Source organism: Zeus faber (assembly GCF_960531495.2).
Source record: "Zeus faber genome assembly, chromosome: 11".
Lineage (NCBI taxonomy): Eukaryota > Metazoa > Chordata > Actinopteri > Zeiformes > Zeidae > Zeus > Zeus faber.
In genome coordinates, this window is record NC_137205.1 from 28,777,214 (window position 1) to 28,792,213 (window position 15,000).

The 15,000-nt window shown below is 46.5% G+C and overlaps 1 protein-coding gene across 1 annotated transcript; it reads left to right on the forward strand.

Moving 5' to 3' along the window:
• Positions 1 to 10,469: 10,469 nt before the first annotated feature.
• On the forward strand, positions 10,470 to 13,050 carry LOC307237498 (eukaryotic translation initiation factor 1b-like). The gene is made up of 4 exons (XM_080010220.1): positions 10,470 to 10,669; positions 11,695 to 11,858; positions 11,959 to 12,060; positions 12,235 to 13,050. Exons 1-4 carry the CDS (start codon positions 10,639 to 10,641, stop codon positions 12,277 to 12,279), a joined length of 342 nt encoding a protein of 113 aa, XP_079866346.1. The 5' UTR covers positions 10,470 to 10,638; the 3' UTR covers positions 12,280 to 13,050.
• Positions 13,051 to 15,000: the final 1,950 nt, after the last annotated feature.

Consider the following 15,000-nt stretch of genomic DNA (forward strand, 5'->3'; position numbering starts at 1 on the left):
ATGTGCTCCTGACTTCTTCCACAGGTATGGTGACCAGTTCAGCGTCAGTGGGTGTGATAGGCCTAACCAAAGCAGTGCATCTCTCAAAGTGACCATCAGATTCAAAACGGCAAAAGAAAGAATGTAAGTCATTAGCAAGCATAAATTAATTACCTGACACGATAGTTTTGTTGGACGAGGACAAACCTGTCATCTATTTCATGTTATCCCAGAGTCTTTTAGGGTTTTTCTCTCTGAAAGTCTCCTCCAATTTGTGTCTATGTGCTTCCTTGGCTTCTCTAAGCTTGTTTTTCAACTCCCTCTCCAACTGTTTGCAATTTAAAGCATCGTTGTTTTTAAACGCCCTTTTCTTTGAAATGATTATATTCTTGATGTCTTTGGACACAAACTTTTTATTGTTTGGATAAATCTTAATTCTCTTAGAGGGGATGACAGATTGAACACAGAAATAAATGTAGTCATTAGTAATCATGGCAGTTTCATCTAGGGAGCATGGGTTGTGGAACAGTGACCAGTCAGTCAAATCAAAGCAAGCTTTAAGCCTCTCTTTGGCTTCACAGGACCAGTGCCTTATTTCCCTCACCACCGGTTTACTGCTTTTAAATTTTGATTTATATGTTGGCATTAAATACACCACATTGTGGTCAGAGTTGGCGATAGGTTGTCTAATTCTGGATGCAAAGGCATTGTTAACATTCACATAGCATTTATCAAGTATTTTATTTTTTCTTGTCCCATTTTTGACTACTTGGCAAAAGCCCGGCAGTACACTATCCAGACTGCAGTGATTGAGGTCCTCCAGCACAATTGCAGGAGCGTCTGGATGTTTCTGTTGCATTCAGTGGACAGAGTCCGCGATGGTGGCGGCAGCAAGCGCAGCCTCGCCACTCGGTGGCACTTACACCGTGCACAACAGTACTGATCCGAATGCTCGCGGAAGATAGAAAGGTCTTAAAGTCAGACAGAGCAGCTCAACGTTGGAATCGCAGCCCGTCTCTTTAATGGCGAGAGAAAGAACAATTTAAGGAAGAAGAAGAACGATCTTTAATCGTCACACAGCACACCACACTACAACACATGCACGCACATACACACATGCACACGCTTTGGATGGTGGCCGGTGAAATGAGGCCTCTGCGTTTTAACCATCCTGGCTTGTCCTTCCTCCGGGGGGGGCAGCCAGGAGCAGTTGGCAGCATTCGTGGACGCGCCCGGGGACCTGGTGATGAGTGTCCATTGCTGGTCAGAGAATGATGTGTGCATGTTTTTGGTGGGGGTCCTTACTGACGTTAGGTGGAGGAAACCCCATGTGAGCACGGGGAGAACATGCAAACTCCACACAGAAAGGCTCCTATTTCCAGGGTGGCGGGGCACTGATGGGTTGGTGTAGGGGTGTGGTTAGCCGGGTGGGCCCCCTGCCGGCTGGGTTCGAGTCCTGGCAGCTTGCGCCTGGTGGTTAATGGCCTTCTGCGACCCGGCAGGACTGGAGGGAGCACTGCTGGGTGCCTTCCGGGGCCCCTGGGAGGGCGCTTGCTGTCGTGGGTGTGGGGTGCAGGGGAGCGCCGTCGGACTTTGCGCCTACTGCGCGGCTTCTCTGTGGCGGATGCCCTAGGTGCCGGGGGTGGCGGAGTCGGAGCTTTCCTATGGTCGTGGAGTGTCTATACAGCTGCGGGACTCAGGGGGGGCTTCGGGGCCTTTACCACTGCGTGGAGGCACCACGACATAATACTGACTTTATATAACAGAACCAATTGGGACAAGTCGCATAGTCCCATACTCTCACGAGTGGACACACAGACACACGTACATATCATGCACACACGCACACACACGCACACACACATACATATACATAAAGGAGGTCTTATCACAGACACACACACACCACCAGCACCTGCTTTGAACACACCGCCAACACCCTCCTGGTTACATCCCTCTCCTTTTCTCCCTCATTTACTGCCAAAACTATGACAGAAGAGGCCACCAGTTGTAGTTCCAGTTTTGTTTCTATGTTTATGTTTTTCCATCTACATGTTTCGATGTTTATTTGTCTCACCCGTAGTGATTCCCCCCTCTAGGGATAGAGATTTGTTGTAGACCAAGACATGGTAAGATGGTTCTCCAAAGAGAGGGGTTGGTGGTGGTTCTGTGTAACAAAAGGCTGTGCTTTGGTCATTCTACAGGTCGTCCACAGGACAGAGTTGTTGCAACAGTTTGTTGATGATTAAAGAATGAATAAAGAGTTTCATTGCAGGTTGAGAAGTTGAACTCCACTTGCAGACTAACTCTGTTCTAGATGCAATGGAACAAATACTCTGTGTTGTGAGCCAAGCATGCCGACAGCACAGGTTAAATAAATTGAAATAAAATAAGAAATCACACTGTCCAGTTTTGCACTCGGGTGGGGCAGTTTCAGGATGCTTTAAAGCAGCACTAGGTAACTTTTGGTATTTGGAATTTGGCGCCCCTACAGCTTCTGATTGCAATTGCACTTTTACGCCACTGTCGAAAACTTGGTCCGAAGTCCGAAAATAAATCATTTTACCGGACAAATTTTGAACCTTATCAGTCACGTTTCAATAACAGCGTATGTTACAGATATAATGTACACCTAGGTTACACCGGACCCTTGCACGGACCTCGCCGCTTCCCGGGGCCGCGGGGGTGGGGGGGGGGGGGGGGCTACCGGTGTAGGTACCAGATTTGCTCGGCCTGCGAGATCGGCTCACACGCGCGAGTAAGAGGGTGAAACAAACCCTGTGGCGCAATGAAAGCGAGGCCCGGCACGCATCAGCTGAGGTGCACACAACTGGCCCGTCTCATCCGCGCCGTCAGGGAGGTGGAGCGGCTACGTTTTCTAGATATTTCCATAATACAATACCAGAGAGTTATTTTTATTGTAGATTGGTAATATGTTTAATATATTGAATGTAGAGTGACCCATCTTTTTAGAAAATCTCTACACATTATTATTTTATTGTGCTGGGAATAGCTACTCCGTTGCTCTGTGACTTTTTGTGATAAATAAATTGTGTATTAAAAAAAAACATCTTCATGATAAGAAATAAAACATTATCAAAAAACAGTAACGACAGGACATACTCCTGCGTTGCATTAGCGCCATCTACTGGGCAGCGCTGGGTCTCCCCCGCACTCGTGGACTATCTGTGTGGCTCCCAAAAGGATCCACAAAGGTAGGTGGAGATGCACAAACACGTTTCCATTTAAAAAAGCTCAGTACACGCATGGATGATGATAATACGATGTGTAAATTAGAGGCACGGACACAGATTTACAGATTTACTAACACAAATCACCCGGCGCGTACGTGTGCATTGTGTTCTACGAGTTCCATGGAGTTCCATGGAGTTCCATGGAGTTCCATGAGTGTGTTAACGCTTATGAGACCGCTTGAGTCCCGTACATCACCTTGAATCGGGGCGAATAGGAGTAGGTCCCACGCCCTGCACCAAGGAATGTGCGTTTGCACTTTCCTGTTTGTCAGTCTTCCCTGATCACCCTGATGAGTCCCGATCTGTATAGTGTCATTTAACAGGACGACAAACCTCCGCACGGACCGTCCGGCAGTTCATGGCAACACGGTTTGTATTCAATGGCTGTTTATATGGGGGGGGTCACTGCAGCAGGCCTGCACGCAGACAGGCCTGCACGCACACAGGCTCTTCAGTTTGAAAATCCAATTTGTGCACTGTCTGTAAACACTGATGTTCACATGTTTCCTCCAATTCCATCACACTTTACAACAGAACGACAACAGTACTAACAATGAAATGATCCTGATTATAACCTGAGGATCTATCTGTCTGTCTGCCTGTCTGTCTATCCATCTATCTATCATCTATCCATCCATCTGACTGTCTATCTGTCTGTCTGACTGCCTGTCTGTCTATCCATCAATCTATCTATCTGTCTGTCTCTCTATCTATCTGTCTGTCTCTCTATATATATCTACAGTATCTATCTATCTATCTATCTATCTATCTGTCTGTCTGTCTGTCTGTCTATCGCTGCATTACGTCACTGAGTGTTTACGTCAGCGATGTCGGGGGGCGGGGCTTATGACGTCACACCTTCCGCATAACCCGGAAATCTCCATTTGGAGACCGAGCCTCGTTACACCGGGGTCGTGAACAGAGGGAGCCGCGGTTCCTTCGTATTAAAGTCGTTGTCCGAACGGAGAGGGAAGCGAACCGCTCCGCACGTCCGCCGCCCGCAACCCCCGAGGCTTCGGTAAGAGCGTCGGTCTGTTCACCGGAAGTTCCGCTCCGACCACGGGGGTGTCCGCGGCTCCTCCCAGCGTCTCAAGTTGAGCTCTCAGAAACGTCAGGCCTTGAAAGGTCATTGAATGGTCTGGAATCTCGGCTTCGTCCCACGTGTCCCTCTTTGTTTTCCCCGGGGTGAGTTCGGCCCTCGCGGTTCATCGTCCTTGCGCTCGCCCGGGTCTCTGTCCGCCATGTTTGCGTTCAGTGGCTTCCTCACCTCCTACCGGGCTGACTGTTGTTCCAAGCTTCTAGCTCACAGCCCTGTCTCCACCTTACACCTCCCTCACATGGGGCAGCGAGAGGTGACTTGTCCAAAATTCGTCCTCAAATCTTGTTGGAATTTGTCTTTAAAAAAAAAAATATGAGCTTGATCCCTGACGCGCTCAGACGCCCTTAAGGAGGAAACGTGACTTGCGGGGCGGCTCCTCGTTCGAGTGTTTCGGTCCACCTTAAATGGCCGCAATAACGTGATTTGGCCAGTAGGTGGCTCTGTTGAGTGACTAATCGGTCCTGTACTGTACTGCAGAGGCCTCTGGAGAGATTTCCAAAAATGATTCATCTGTTTTGAAGAAAAATAAAAACAATCACTTTCCACGATGCACTGAAGCATGAAGCAAGCGAGTAACGGAACATGACAAGATGGAGTGTAATTAAATGTCATAATTGTCTTGACTTTACTATATGATTTCTTTTTTTTTGTTATGAATGACATTTTTATTATTGCTCTCTGCATGGCATGCAGACCATGGTGTTGCTGCGTCATTGTAATTTTTCCCCAATTGCTGTGTTCCTCCACCCCTTCTTTTCTAAAATCACGTGGGTATGACAAAAAACACTACAGAAATACCGGAGATTTCACTGTAGCAATTGTTTTTAATAAGCCTCTGAACACGGCGTGTCAGACTAGGCTCATTGTGTTGCCCGGATCGATACGACCCTTCCACCTTATTTTCAGGATGTCTCAAAATATGACACTCATGCATGACATACAAAGTCATTGAATACCAGAATTATGAAATATGACATTTTACTGTATTTCCATTCAACCGTATCGAAGTCCTCTTCTGCATTAAGGGGGGGAGACCAAATTGGTGTTTTTAGCTGTGTATATGTCAGTAGGCGGCTTATAATAAAAAAATATATATCTAGCAGGAATGAAGGCTTTTTAATCTGGGTGTACAAGACAAGATGCATGTTTCAACCTGTTCGGTAGCACAAGGGCTGCCCCCTCAAAGTTGATGAGTCGAATCATCAGTCGGAAACCCGTCAGTCGATTCCAATCGTTGTTTTGGGATGGCGCTCTAGTCGCCTGCCTGTCTTGCCTAAAGGAAGAACCCCCCCACCCAGAATTCTGAGTCGGGTACAGCCCTGGGCAGCACTGCCCAACGCGTCACCGGTTCCTCACTCCCCACCATTGTTGCTGTCCAGCCTAAGCGAGGTCTGCGCAGGGCGCGCAGCCTCTTCAGGGACAGCTCTCACCCCCAGCCACTGACTGTTTGCCTTCCTCCCCTCTGGTAGGCGCTACAGGACTCTCCGTCAGGGTTGGACCGGTGTAAAACAGAAAAACATAATAATTTAAACCGATTTGATATGAAGGCAAACATCAGAACGGAGCGGTTTTACCACTAGGTGTCGCACTTGAATCAGCAGCTGCTCCTGGGTTGGCGGCGCACCGCCTGTCAGACACTAGTGGCTTCGTTAGTCAGTTTGTAAACAAATGATTACGCTAATCACGTTGTCATATTGCTTATTACTAATGCAAAACAAGTTGGCTTTAAATTTCCACAACGTCTCATAATGACAAATGCAGATTCAGTCTGTTTGAATGAAAACCGGAAATCAACCCGACTCTACTCTCCGTTCCCGGACCAGCAGGTTCAGTAACAGCTTCTTCCCTGTGACCGTCACTGCTGAACTCTGCAGCATGGTCACACACACACACACACACACACACACACACACACACACACACACACACACACACACACTCCTTGAGCTACTGAACTTTTGCACTGTACTCTTTTATACCACTGATCATTCTGTATATATGTCTCGCCTATGGTGTATTCATCTTTGCACTACTGTCCATACTGTACTTACCTCAAATTGCAGTGAGACCGTACAGTTTGCGTACCGTGTTCAGAGGCTTTTAAAAAACAACTTCTACAGTAAAATCTCTTGTCATTCTGTATTCTGTAGTTACATTGTTTGTCATGCCCAAGTGTCAGGTTTTTGAGACGTTTTGAAAACGGGGGGGCATAGCAATTAGGGAAAAGCGGAATGACACTGCAGTCTGCATACCATGTTCAGAGGTTAATAATAAAAATGTCATATTCATAATAAAAGTCATGATAAAAATTTAATAACAATCCATCTTGTCATGTTGCTTTTCTGGTTGCCATCTAGTGATTGTTTGTTTGATTTTTTTGAATACAGAGTATTCGTAACAGATTAATCATTTTGGAAATCTTGCAATAGAGGCCTCTACAGTACAGGACAGAGGTTTGTCACTAAATAGAGCCATCTACAGACCGAATAACGGTATTACAGCCACTTAAGGTGGACTGAACATTTTGAATAGGGGGTCAACTTCAGCCTCGTGGTTGAGAAGTTAGTTGGTTTTCGTGTTTGCAGGTGTAACTTTAAGTCCCCCTTTAATTAAACACAGTCACAGAAAACCAGGCTGTACAACGGTCCTCTTCTCCTCGTCACTCATATTGTTGGATGTTGGTGCCCACTTGGTGTGTATTCCGATCATGCAGCAGCCCTGCTATCTTTTCTCTCTTATCTGCAGATTAATCTGGCGAAAGGGGAACAACTCTAAACCCACGACTTCTAAATAGTTCTTGGGACTCTCCCTCTCTCCCACGGCTTCCTTCGGTTACCAATGTCAGTATGCACCAGCTATAAAAGGCTGGTCTGACAATTAGCAACATGAGCCAACTAACAGAGTTCCAAAGAGGCCAAATAGTTGGCGCCCGGCTTGCAGGTGCGTCGGTCAGTAAGACTGCTGAAATATTTCACGTATCAAGGGGAACGGTCTCAAAAATCATGACGGCGTATGTCAAACACGGACGAACTGCTTCGGCAAAATGCCTCAGTGGTCGAAAGCCCAAGCTCACCGACAAGGATAGACGGACGCTTATCAAGATAGTGGATGAATGCCCCAAAAGTACCGCCTCAAAAATTACTACAGAACTGAATCAGCACCTCCGTAGCCCGGTATCGACAAAAACCACCCGCCGCGAGCTTCACAAAGCCGGTCTTTATGGGAAGTTCGCCATCCGGGAACCGCTTGTGTCTGAGGCCAATGCACAACCTGCCGAAAAGAGCACAGAGCCCGAAGCTCATCCTCAGAGCAATGGAGAAAAGTAACGTGGTCTGATGGGTGTCATACATCTGGACTATCTAATTGCTCTGCATGGTCATCTAACCACCAAGGACTGTGCGGCCACACCAGGTCCTCCATATTGATTTGTTTCTCAAAGACAAAGCTGAAAGAATTGTTTTTGCAGCAGCCTACTACCACCTTAAGAATACGTCAAGGACTTAAGTCTCAGCAGAATTTGGGGTAAAAAAACTTGCCCCTCTTCAGTAGACTAGACTACTGTAACGGTGTCTTCACAGGTCTCCCTGAAAGACGGATCAGACGGCCGCAGGTTATTGAGAACGCTGCTGCTCGAGTCCTCACTACGACCAATAAAGTGGATCATATGGCTCCAGTTCTCAGATCCTCACACTGGCTTCCTGTCCGTCAAAGACGCGATTTGAAAACACTCCCGTTGGTTCGTAAAAGCACTGAGTGGTTAAGAGCCAAAATACATTTCTGATCTCCTGCTGCGTTATGAACCATCCAGACCTCTCGGGTCGGCTTCTGTCCCCAGAGTCAAAACAAAACGTGGAGCAGCAGCATTTTTATGCAGCACACATCTGGAACAAACTCCTAGAAAACTGCAGGTCGGCCGCAACGCTCAGTTCTTTTAAATTGAGGCTGAAGACTTTTCTGTTTGCCGCTGCCTTTCACCAAACCAAGCTTGCGGCAATTGATTCATTTCTTACGCTGCACTGTAACTTTAATGACTTGATTTTCATGCATTCTGTGCATTATATTTTTCTAACTTCATGCATTATATGTATTCTATTCTCATCTTTATGTTTATGTTTTTATCAAGCGGGTTTTAAATTGAACTATTTAATAATGTCCTGTTATAATGTGTTTACTTTGCACTTTGTCTCAGTGCTTTTGATGTTTTATGTAAAGCACTTTGAATTGTGCTGTATAAATAACCTTGCCTCGCCCCTGCAGCTCCACATGACATTACGGGGAAGTGGGGATGACTAGACCTGTGTCGGATATAGCGTACTATTTGAAATGCCAAATTAGTAGGTGAACCCTTTTACTATGTCAAGTTATTGTATGTGAAAAGTACTATGTATACATATTTGTATGTACACACTGCGCACTACGTGTATGTTTAACTGATATACTCACGTGTGCTGGGTGATGGTACGCACATCAATTATAGAGTACATAGTACGACATTTTGGATGAAGGGCAGGTGCACATCTAGGCCTAGGCAAAGCAGGCAGCCGCCTGAGGGTCCAATTTCCACATTTTTCTAATCATACACAATACATTGAAATGTGCATAACAATCTATGAGTATTCATTTGGGTATACATATGAAATAAGGCAACACTATTGATCCCTGGGGGTGAAATTCAGGATGTGAATGTATAAATGTGTGTATGAAATACATTCCTGGTGCAATCCTTTTAATCTGGCTGTGGTGATGAGCTCTCCTCATCCTCACCCCTCCACCACTACATGTAACTTTCTTTTGTTTCGTGATACAGTGTTTTAATAAAGAAAGATTCAAGAGGTTTATTCGTCACATAACTATACATACTTTCATACATATATGCAGTGAAATGTAATGCACCCGGTGATTACACACAATATGTCCTAGGAAAATATCTTTCTACTAGACCAACTGATTCCTAAAACGTAATACAGTAAGTTGAATACTTATAGAATAAAATAAAAATATATAGAATAAAATGGAATAGATAAAGGGAATGGGCTTAGGTATATGGGATAGACTTATGTATATGAGATAGGCAATTATGTATATACAGATATGTGCATTAAAGTGGCATGTGAATGAAGTGAGGTAGTGTTTGTGGGATAATACAGCACAGTATACAACAGTACAGAGCAGCAATACGGTATCACCGAACAACCCTGAACAGTGACACAGTATGCGGTACAGCATGCTACATACAGTACAGAAGGTAATGGAGCCTATGTGTGTGGCTCAGTGAGGACCCCTGGTGAGGTCAGCATTGACAGTTCTTATGGCTTGCGGGAAAACTGTCTCAGTTGAGGACAACTGGTGTTGTAGTTATGTCGGTGGTTATCAGTCTGTACACGCATAATGGGGATGGTTTAGAGCTTCGATCAGATGTGGGGAAGAACTGTAAAGCTGTAAAAAGGGATAGACACCAGCCAAAGCAGTGACTTGGGTTGTAACGTAGGGCTGCTGAATATGTCCTTTCAATGACTCAACGTTAAGAGCTTAAAATCAAGTTCTTAACGTAGTGTTTAAGCTATATCCTAGTTTACGCTCACTGCTCTGAAACGGCTCAATATGATGCATACCCTTTTTTCTTTTTTTTTTCTTTTAAAGACAGTGGTGATAGCATAAGCGGGCAAATGGAACAAGTAAGACCAGTATTACTTGTTCCATTTGCCCGCTTATGCTATCACCACTGTCCCGGAGTCACTATTTGCCGCAACATCTTCAACACGATGTTAAAGAAGGGAATCAAAGAACTGTATCATTATTATTATTATTAGAACTGTGTATTATTTTTAAATATCATTCACAACCTTCCGTTTACTACACTGGTAATTTTCCTATAACTAAAATGTAGTTTTCCTAATTTTCCTATACTCATTATGATTATCATTATTTTTATAATTATTATTATATTTCCTAATAATTGGCCCGGGGGGGGGGGGGGGTGGATGTTGATAAACAATGAGGTAATACTTCCGGTAAACGTAGGGACCGTGCGTGCCTACGTCATAGCGTGCGTAGACGACGTGCGTACGCGGGTCCGGGGGGGGGGGGGGGCGGAGCTATAAAGGCTTGTTTTTCCCACTTTCGCCAGCGCCACAGTCTCCATTTTGAGAGGGAACGTGAGAGCAGAGCAGAGCGCAGCGGCAAGAGAAGCACCAGGAGCCGACACACCACCACCACCACCCCCGCACAAGAAGAGCCAGAACACCGTCAGCCGAATTACCGCTCGCTAACCAAGTTATTATCCGAAAGGAAAGCAAATCTTATCGTATGTCCACTATCCAGAACCTCCAAACTTTTGGTAAGCCGTTTTCACGGGGCCGGGCCGGGCCCGGGTGGGGGAAGGGCGGTTACAGTTGGCTCGTTATCCGCGTTAAACCACCGAAAATAGACCGTGTTTCTAAAGAACATATCTATATATATTTTTTGGGGGGGGGGGTGTAATTTGTTTTCTGATATCGAATCATCCGGAAAACCGGATTGACAAAGCGAATTCCGCCGCTCGGCGTTCGGTCTCCGGTGCCCGAGCAGGCCCCGGCCGCCATTAGGCCTCGGCTGCTACGACGTCGACGGCCGCTAAACTGCCCCCGTCACGTGACGTAACATCCAAGTTTAGGCCGTCGACCCGCCGCCCCGGTGCCGCCCCGGTGTCGGTCGGTGCCGCCGGTCCGAGGCAGAAATGTCTGGCGACGGTCCAAGCGGCTGTAAATTTAGCGGCCCGCGGGGGGGGGGTCCGCGCGGCCCGTCCCGTCCGAAACCCGACCCCCGGTGCGGAAGTCTCGGCTCCCCGGTCCAGAAGCTGCCTCTTTGTTGACGGGCGGGCGCGGGGTCCGCCCCGGGGAACCGCGGCGTCACAGCCCCCCCCCCCGGGCCGCAGCGGCTCGTTCCGCCGCCGCCGCTCGGGTGATAATCTGTCGGGCCGAGCTGCTTCCGGGACCGTGTCGGCCGAACTGATCCGACACACTTGGCGCGGCGTTTAATTCGACCCACTTGCGAGGATTTGGATCCCGGTGGATTCCTCGGTCCCAGGGCGCAGCGGCGGCTGGTGGTGAGCACCGGGCCTCCGTGAGTTGTCACCTTGTGAGGACATCGCCCCTGCTCCTCCATTGGTTGGACTGTGACAAAACCCCCCAAATTGGCTGCTTTTCAATCTAAGCGCTGTCACTATTTATTTGACTTAATACCAGTTATTATTTTATTCCACTAAATAAACAGCTGTTTATCCCATTGGGAAAACTGCCCATAACATGGAGGAAAATAAGTCTTCATGTCCTACTGATATGTCTTTGGCACCAACTCCATTGTTGTCCGCCCCTCCCCCTGCAGACCCCTTTGCTGATGCAACTAAGGGTGATGACCGGCTCCCAGCTGGGACAGAGGACTACATCCACATAAGAGTCCAGCAGAGGAACGGCAGGAAGACCCTCACCACCGTCCAGGGCATCGCTGCTGATTATGACAAGAAAAGGCTAGTGAAGGCCTTCAAGAAGGTATGGTGGGCGCCACGGTTGACATTGCTCTCTCTCTCTGCGCTAAAAATGAGTTTTCCCTCTAAACCGCGTGACTGGTTTCTCTCCCCCCCCCAAACAGAAGTTTGCCTGCAATGGGACAGTGATTGAGCATCCAGAGCATGGTGAAGTGATCCAGCTGCAGGGAGACCAGCGCAAGAATATCCGGCAGTTTCTTATTGAGGTGGGTCATTGTGCTTGTGAGGGCTCGTTTCGTGTCGCGCCGTAGCCGCGGCGACCGCCCGAATGTCGCTAGCGACGGGCGGTTGAATTGCAAGAGCCCGAAGGGTTGTTTTGGTCCCGTGAGGACGCTGACGTCCACGATGTTCTCCCCCTCCCTCCTGTCTCTTATCTGCAGATCGATCTGGCCAAAGAGGAGCAGCTCAAGGTCCACGGCTTCTGAATAGTTGTTTGCGCCCCCACCACAGCCTCTAATCCCAAACAGCCACTCACCCCCCCCCCCCCCCCCCATGTGCTGCTGTGGCTCCCCTCCCCTCCCCCCCGAAGCCCTGCCACCCCCTCTTAGCTAAGCTAACAAGCCAATTTACCTCTTGAAAGCATGGGACTCTGTAACAATATCCCCCTCCGTCACCGGGGGGCAGGCTCGCGCTCGCAAAGACGCCCCACCGCCGCTCCACGACATCAGGGACAAGTGGTGATGACGACCTCTCTTCCTCCCCCTGAGATTTATTTCATTTTTTTAGGTTTTGTGCCGCATTAAGACGGCAGCATTTCATGTAACTGTTTTTTGTTTTGTACTACAACGTGTTTCAATAAAATGAGTCTCGATAAGAACTGGTCCTGTGGTGGGGGGGGGGGGGGGGGTGCGAATCTGTAAGACTGGATCGACCGGGCCATTTCGAGCTGTGATCGGGGGCAGTCAATTGCAAATTGAATAACGATAACACGGTGGTCACATGGATCAAGCCATTGGACCTTTTTATTCTGGTGTCATTAGTCAAAGTTGTATTGACACCTATGGGGCCACATGTACAATTATTTATCTAATTTAGTCATTTCACCTGCTTGGAACAGGTCTTCTCACCGTTACTTCTGTATAAATACAAAATGAGCAACCTATAACTATAGGAAACATGCAGAGAACAATTAAATATCCTGGTAAGAGATGAAATGTAATATAGGCAGTTTAATACAAATAAACCAATAACGCAAACCACATTTTCTTTGGAAGTCCTTTTTTAAGAGCAGGATTTTAACATCTTTAAGGCCTGAGCCTGAAGCTGAGCTTCTCAGGAAGTGTGTCCAGCTGTCCCACGGAAGCCCAGCCCGAGCAGCATGCAGTTCTACATGTGTGCTTGTGGGAGATGCATACACTATATTGATATGGAAGAAATATCCCAGCGCCACTTAATTTCAGCACTTTTTGGGTTGATGTGAGTACTTTTCACATACTGTTTGAACATATAGCTTTGGACACACTAAACACAAACTTTGCATACTAATTTGTGTGCCTGTATGCCATTTTGAACTACATACCCCAACTCAGTTTTTAATTTGTGCATGACAAGGTAGACACTTGGGTATAAAAAATCATTAGAAAGTACTTGTTCAACCTCCCCTGGAGCTTATGGTAAGTTTTTAAAATTGAGGGGAAAACATGTAAGAAAATAGAGAGGCTGTAGTGAGTCCACACTGGTAGAAAACTAATATTGCACTGTCCTCTGTATATTTAAATGTACATCTATGCCAAACTTCTGGCCAGACCCCGAGTTGAATTAAACAATGTAACTGGTAGAGAGTTTAAAACTACATCTGACACCACTGTCCTGCCCTATGTGGGTTTCTAGTGGTCTTTTCTTTAAAGCTACAAACTTATGTTTTCACACTTGGTGACCTCTAGTGGTTTAAATCATCCACTTCCTCGGCTGGTTATGACGTCATGTGTTGACGTATGAAGCTGCCAATGCCACAGGGAGTGACTCAAGGTCCCAGCATTTTAGAGAAGTAATGCATGGCCGTTCAAAATGCAAGAACTTCAAAGACATTTAAATGGCGCAGTTGGACAGAACGTCGAGGATTCAGTCCTCAGCGTGGCCGTTCAAGACACTCTTTGTGACTACGTCGCAGAGCCCTGCAGCCCCGCCCTGCAGCCCCGCCCTGCAGCCCCGCCCTGCAGCCCCGCCCTGCAGCCCCGCCCTGCAACCACCCCCTGCAGCCTGCTGGCTTCCCCTTCGCTGTCTACTGTGAGTTTATTAATATTGCACATGTGGCTTCTCCAAATTGCACCAGATTCGACGCTGCACGTCCTTGGGTCCTCAGCAATACACCCCCCGAGTGGGAAGTAGATCAGTTGAATCGTTGTCGAGATAATCGAAGGACAGACAGACAGACAGACAGACAGACAGAGATCCTGCCTTTATAGTTAGAAGATGTAGCCATGGTGGCAGAGTGACTATTTGCTTTTAAATAATTCACCAGCATTGCAACAAACTGAACCCCCCCAACCCCCCAATGCTCCCCTTCCAATGACACAGGAGCAGCCACAGTATCTTTTATGTACCACGTAAACCATCAACTAACAATAATAATAACAACAATAATAATAATAACAACAACAATAATAATACTAACAATAATAATAATAATAACAACAATAATAATAATACTAACAATAATAATAATAACAATAAAAACCAAAAATAATAATAACAATAACAATAATCACAATAATAATAATAATAATAATAACAACAATAATAACAATAATAACAATAATAATAACAATAATAATTCATTTGTTGAATTGACCAATTGAAGCACAAACATATTTTCATTCACAAAAAGGACAAATTCATTACACAACTAAACACTAACCAGTCAACAAGCAAACCAGAAAACAAATGAAATTAAAAAATAACCAACCAAACAGGCAACCAACCAACCAACCAGCCAACCAGTCAACTAAACAGGCAACCAGCCAACCAACCAGCCAACCAGTCAACTACCCAAACAACCAAACAGCCAAGCAACCAACCAACCAAACAACCAACCGAACAACCAAACAGCCAACCAGCCAACCAACCAACCAACCAACTAAACAACCAACCAACCAACTAACCAACCAACCAGCCAACCAAACAGGCAACCAACCAACCAAGCAACC

What these genes read in the sequence shown, in the direction of transcription:
- LOC307237498 (XM_080010220.1), top strand. Translation starts at nt 10,639, where the DNA reads ATGTCCACTATCCAGAACCTCCAAACTTTTG. An exon ending in CCAGAACCTCCAAACTTTTG is followed by an intron (nt 10,670 to 11,694) that starts GTAAGCCGTTTT and finishes CTCCCCCTGCAG; the next exon opens with ACCCCTTTGCTGATGCAACT. An exon ending in TCCGGCAGTTTCTTATTGAG is followed by an intron (nt 12,061 to 12,234) that starts GTGGGTCATTGT and finishes TCTTATCTGCAG; the next exon opens with ATCGATCTGGCCAAAGAGGA.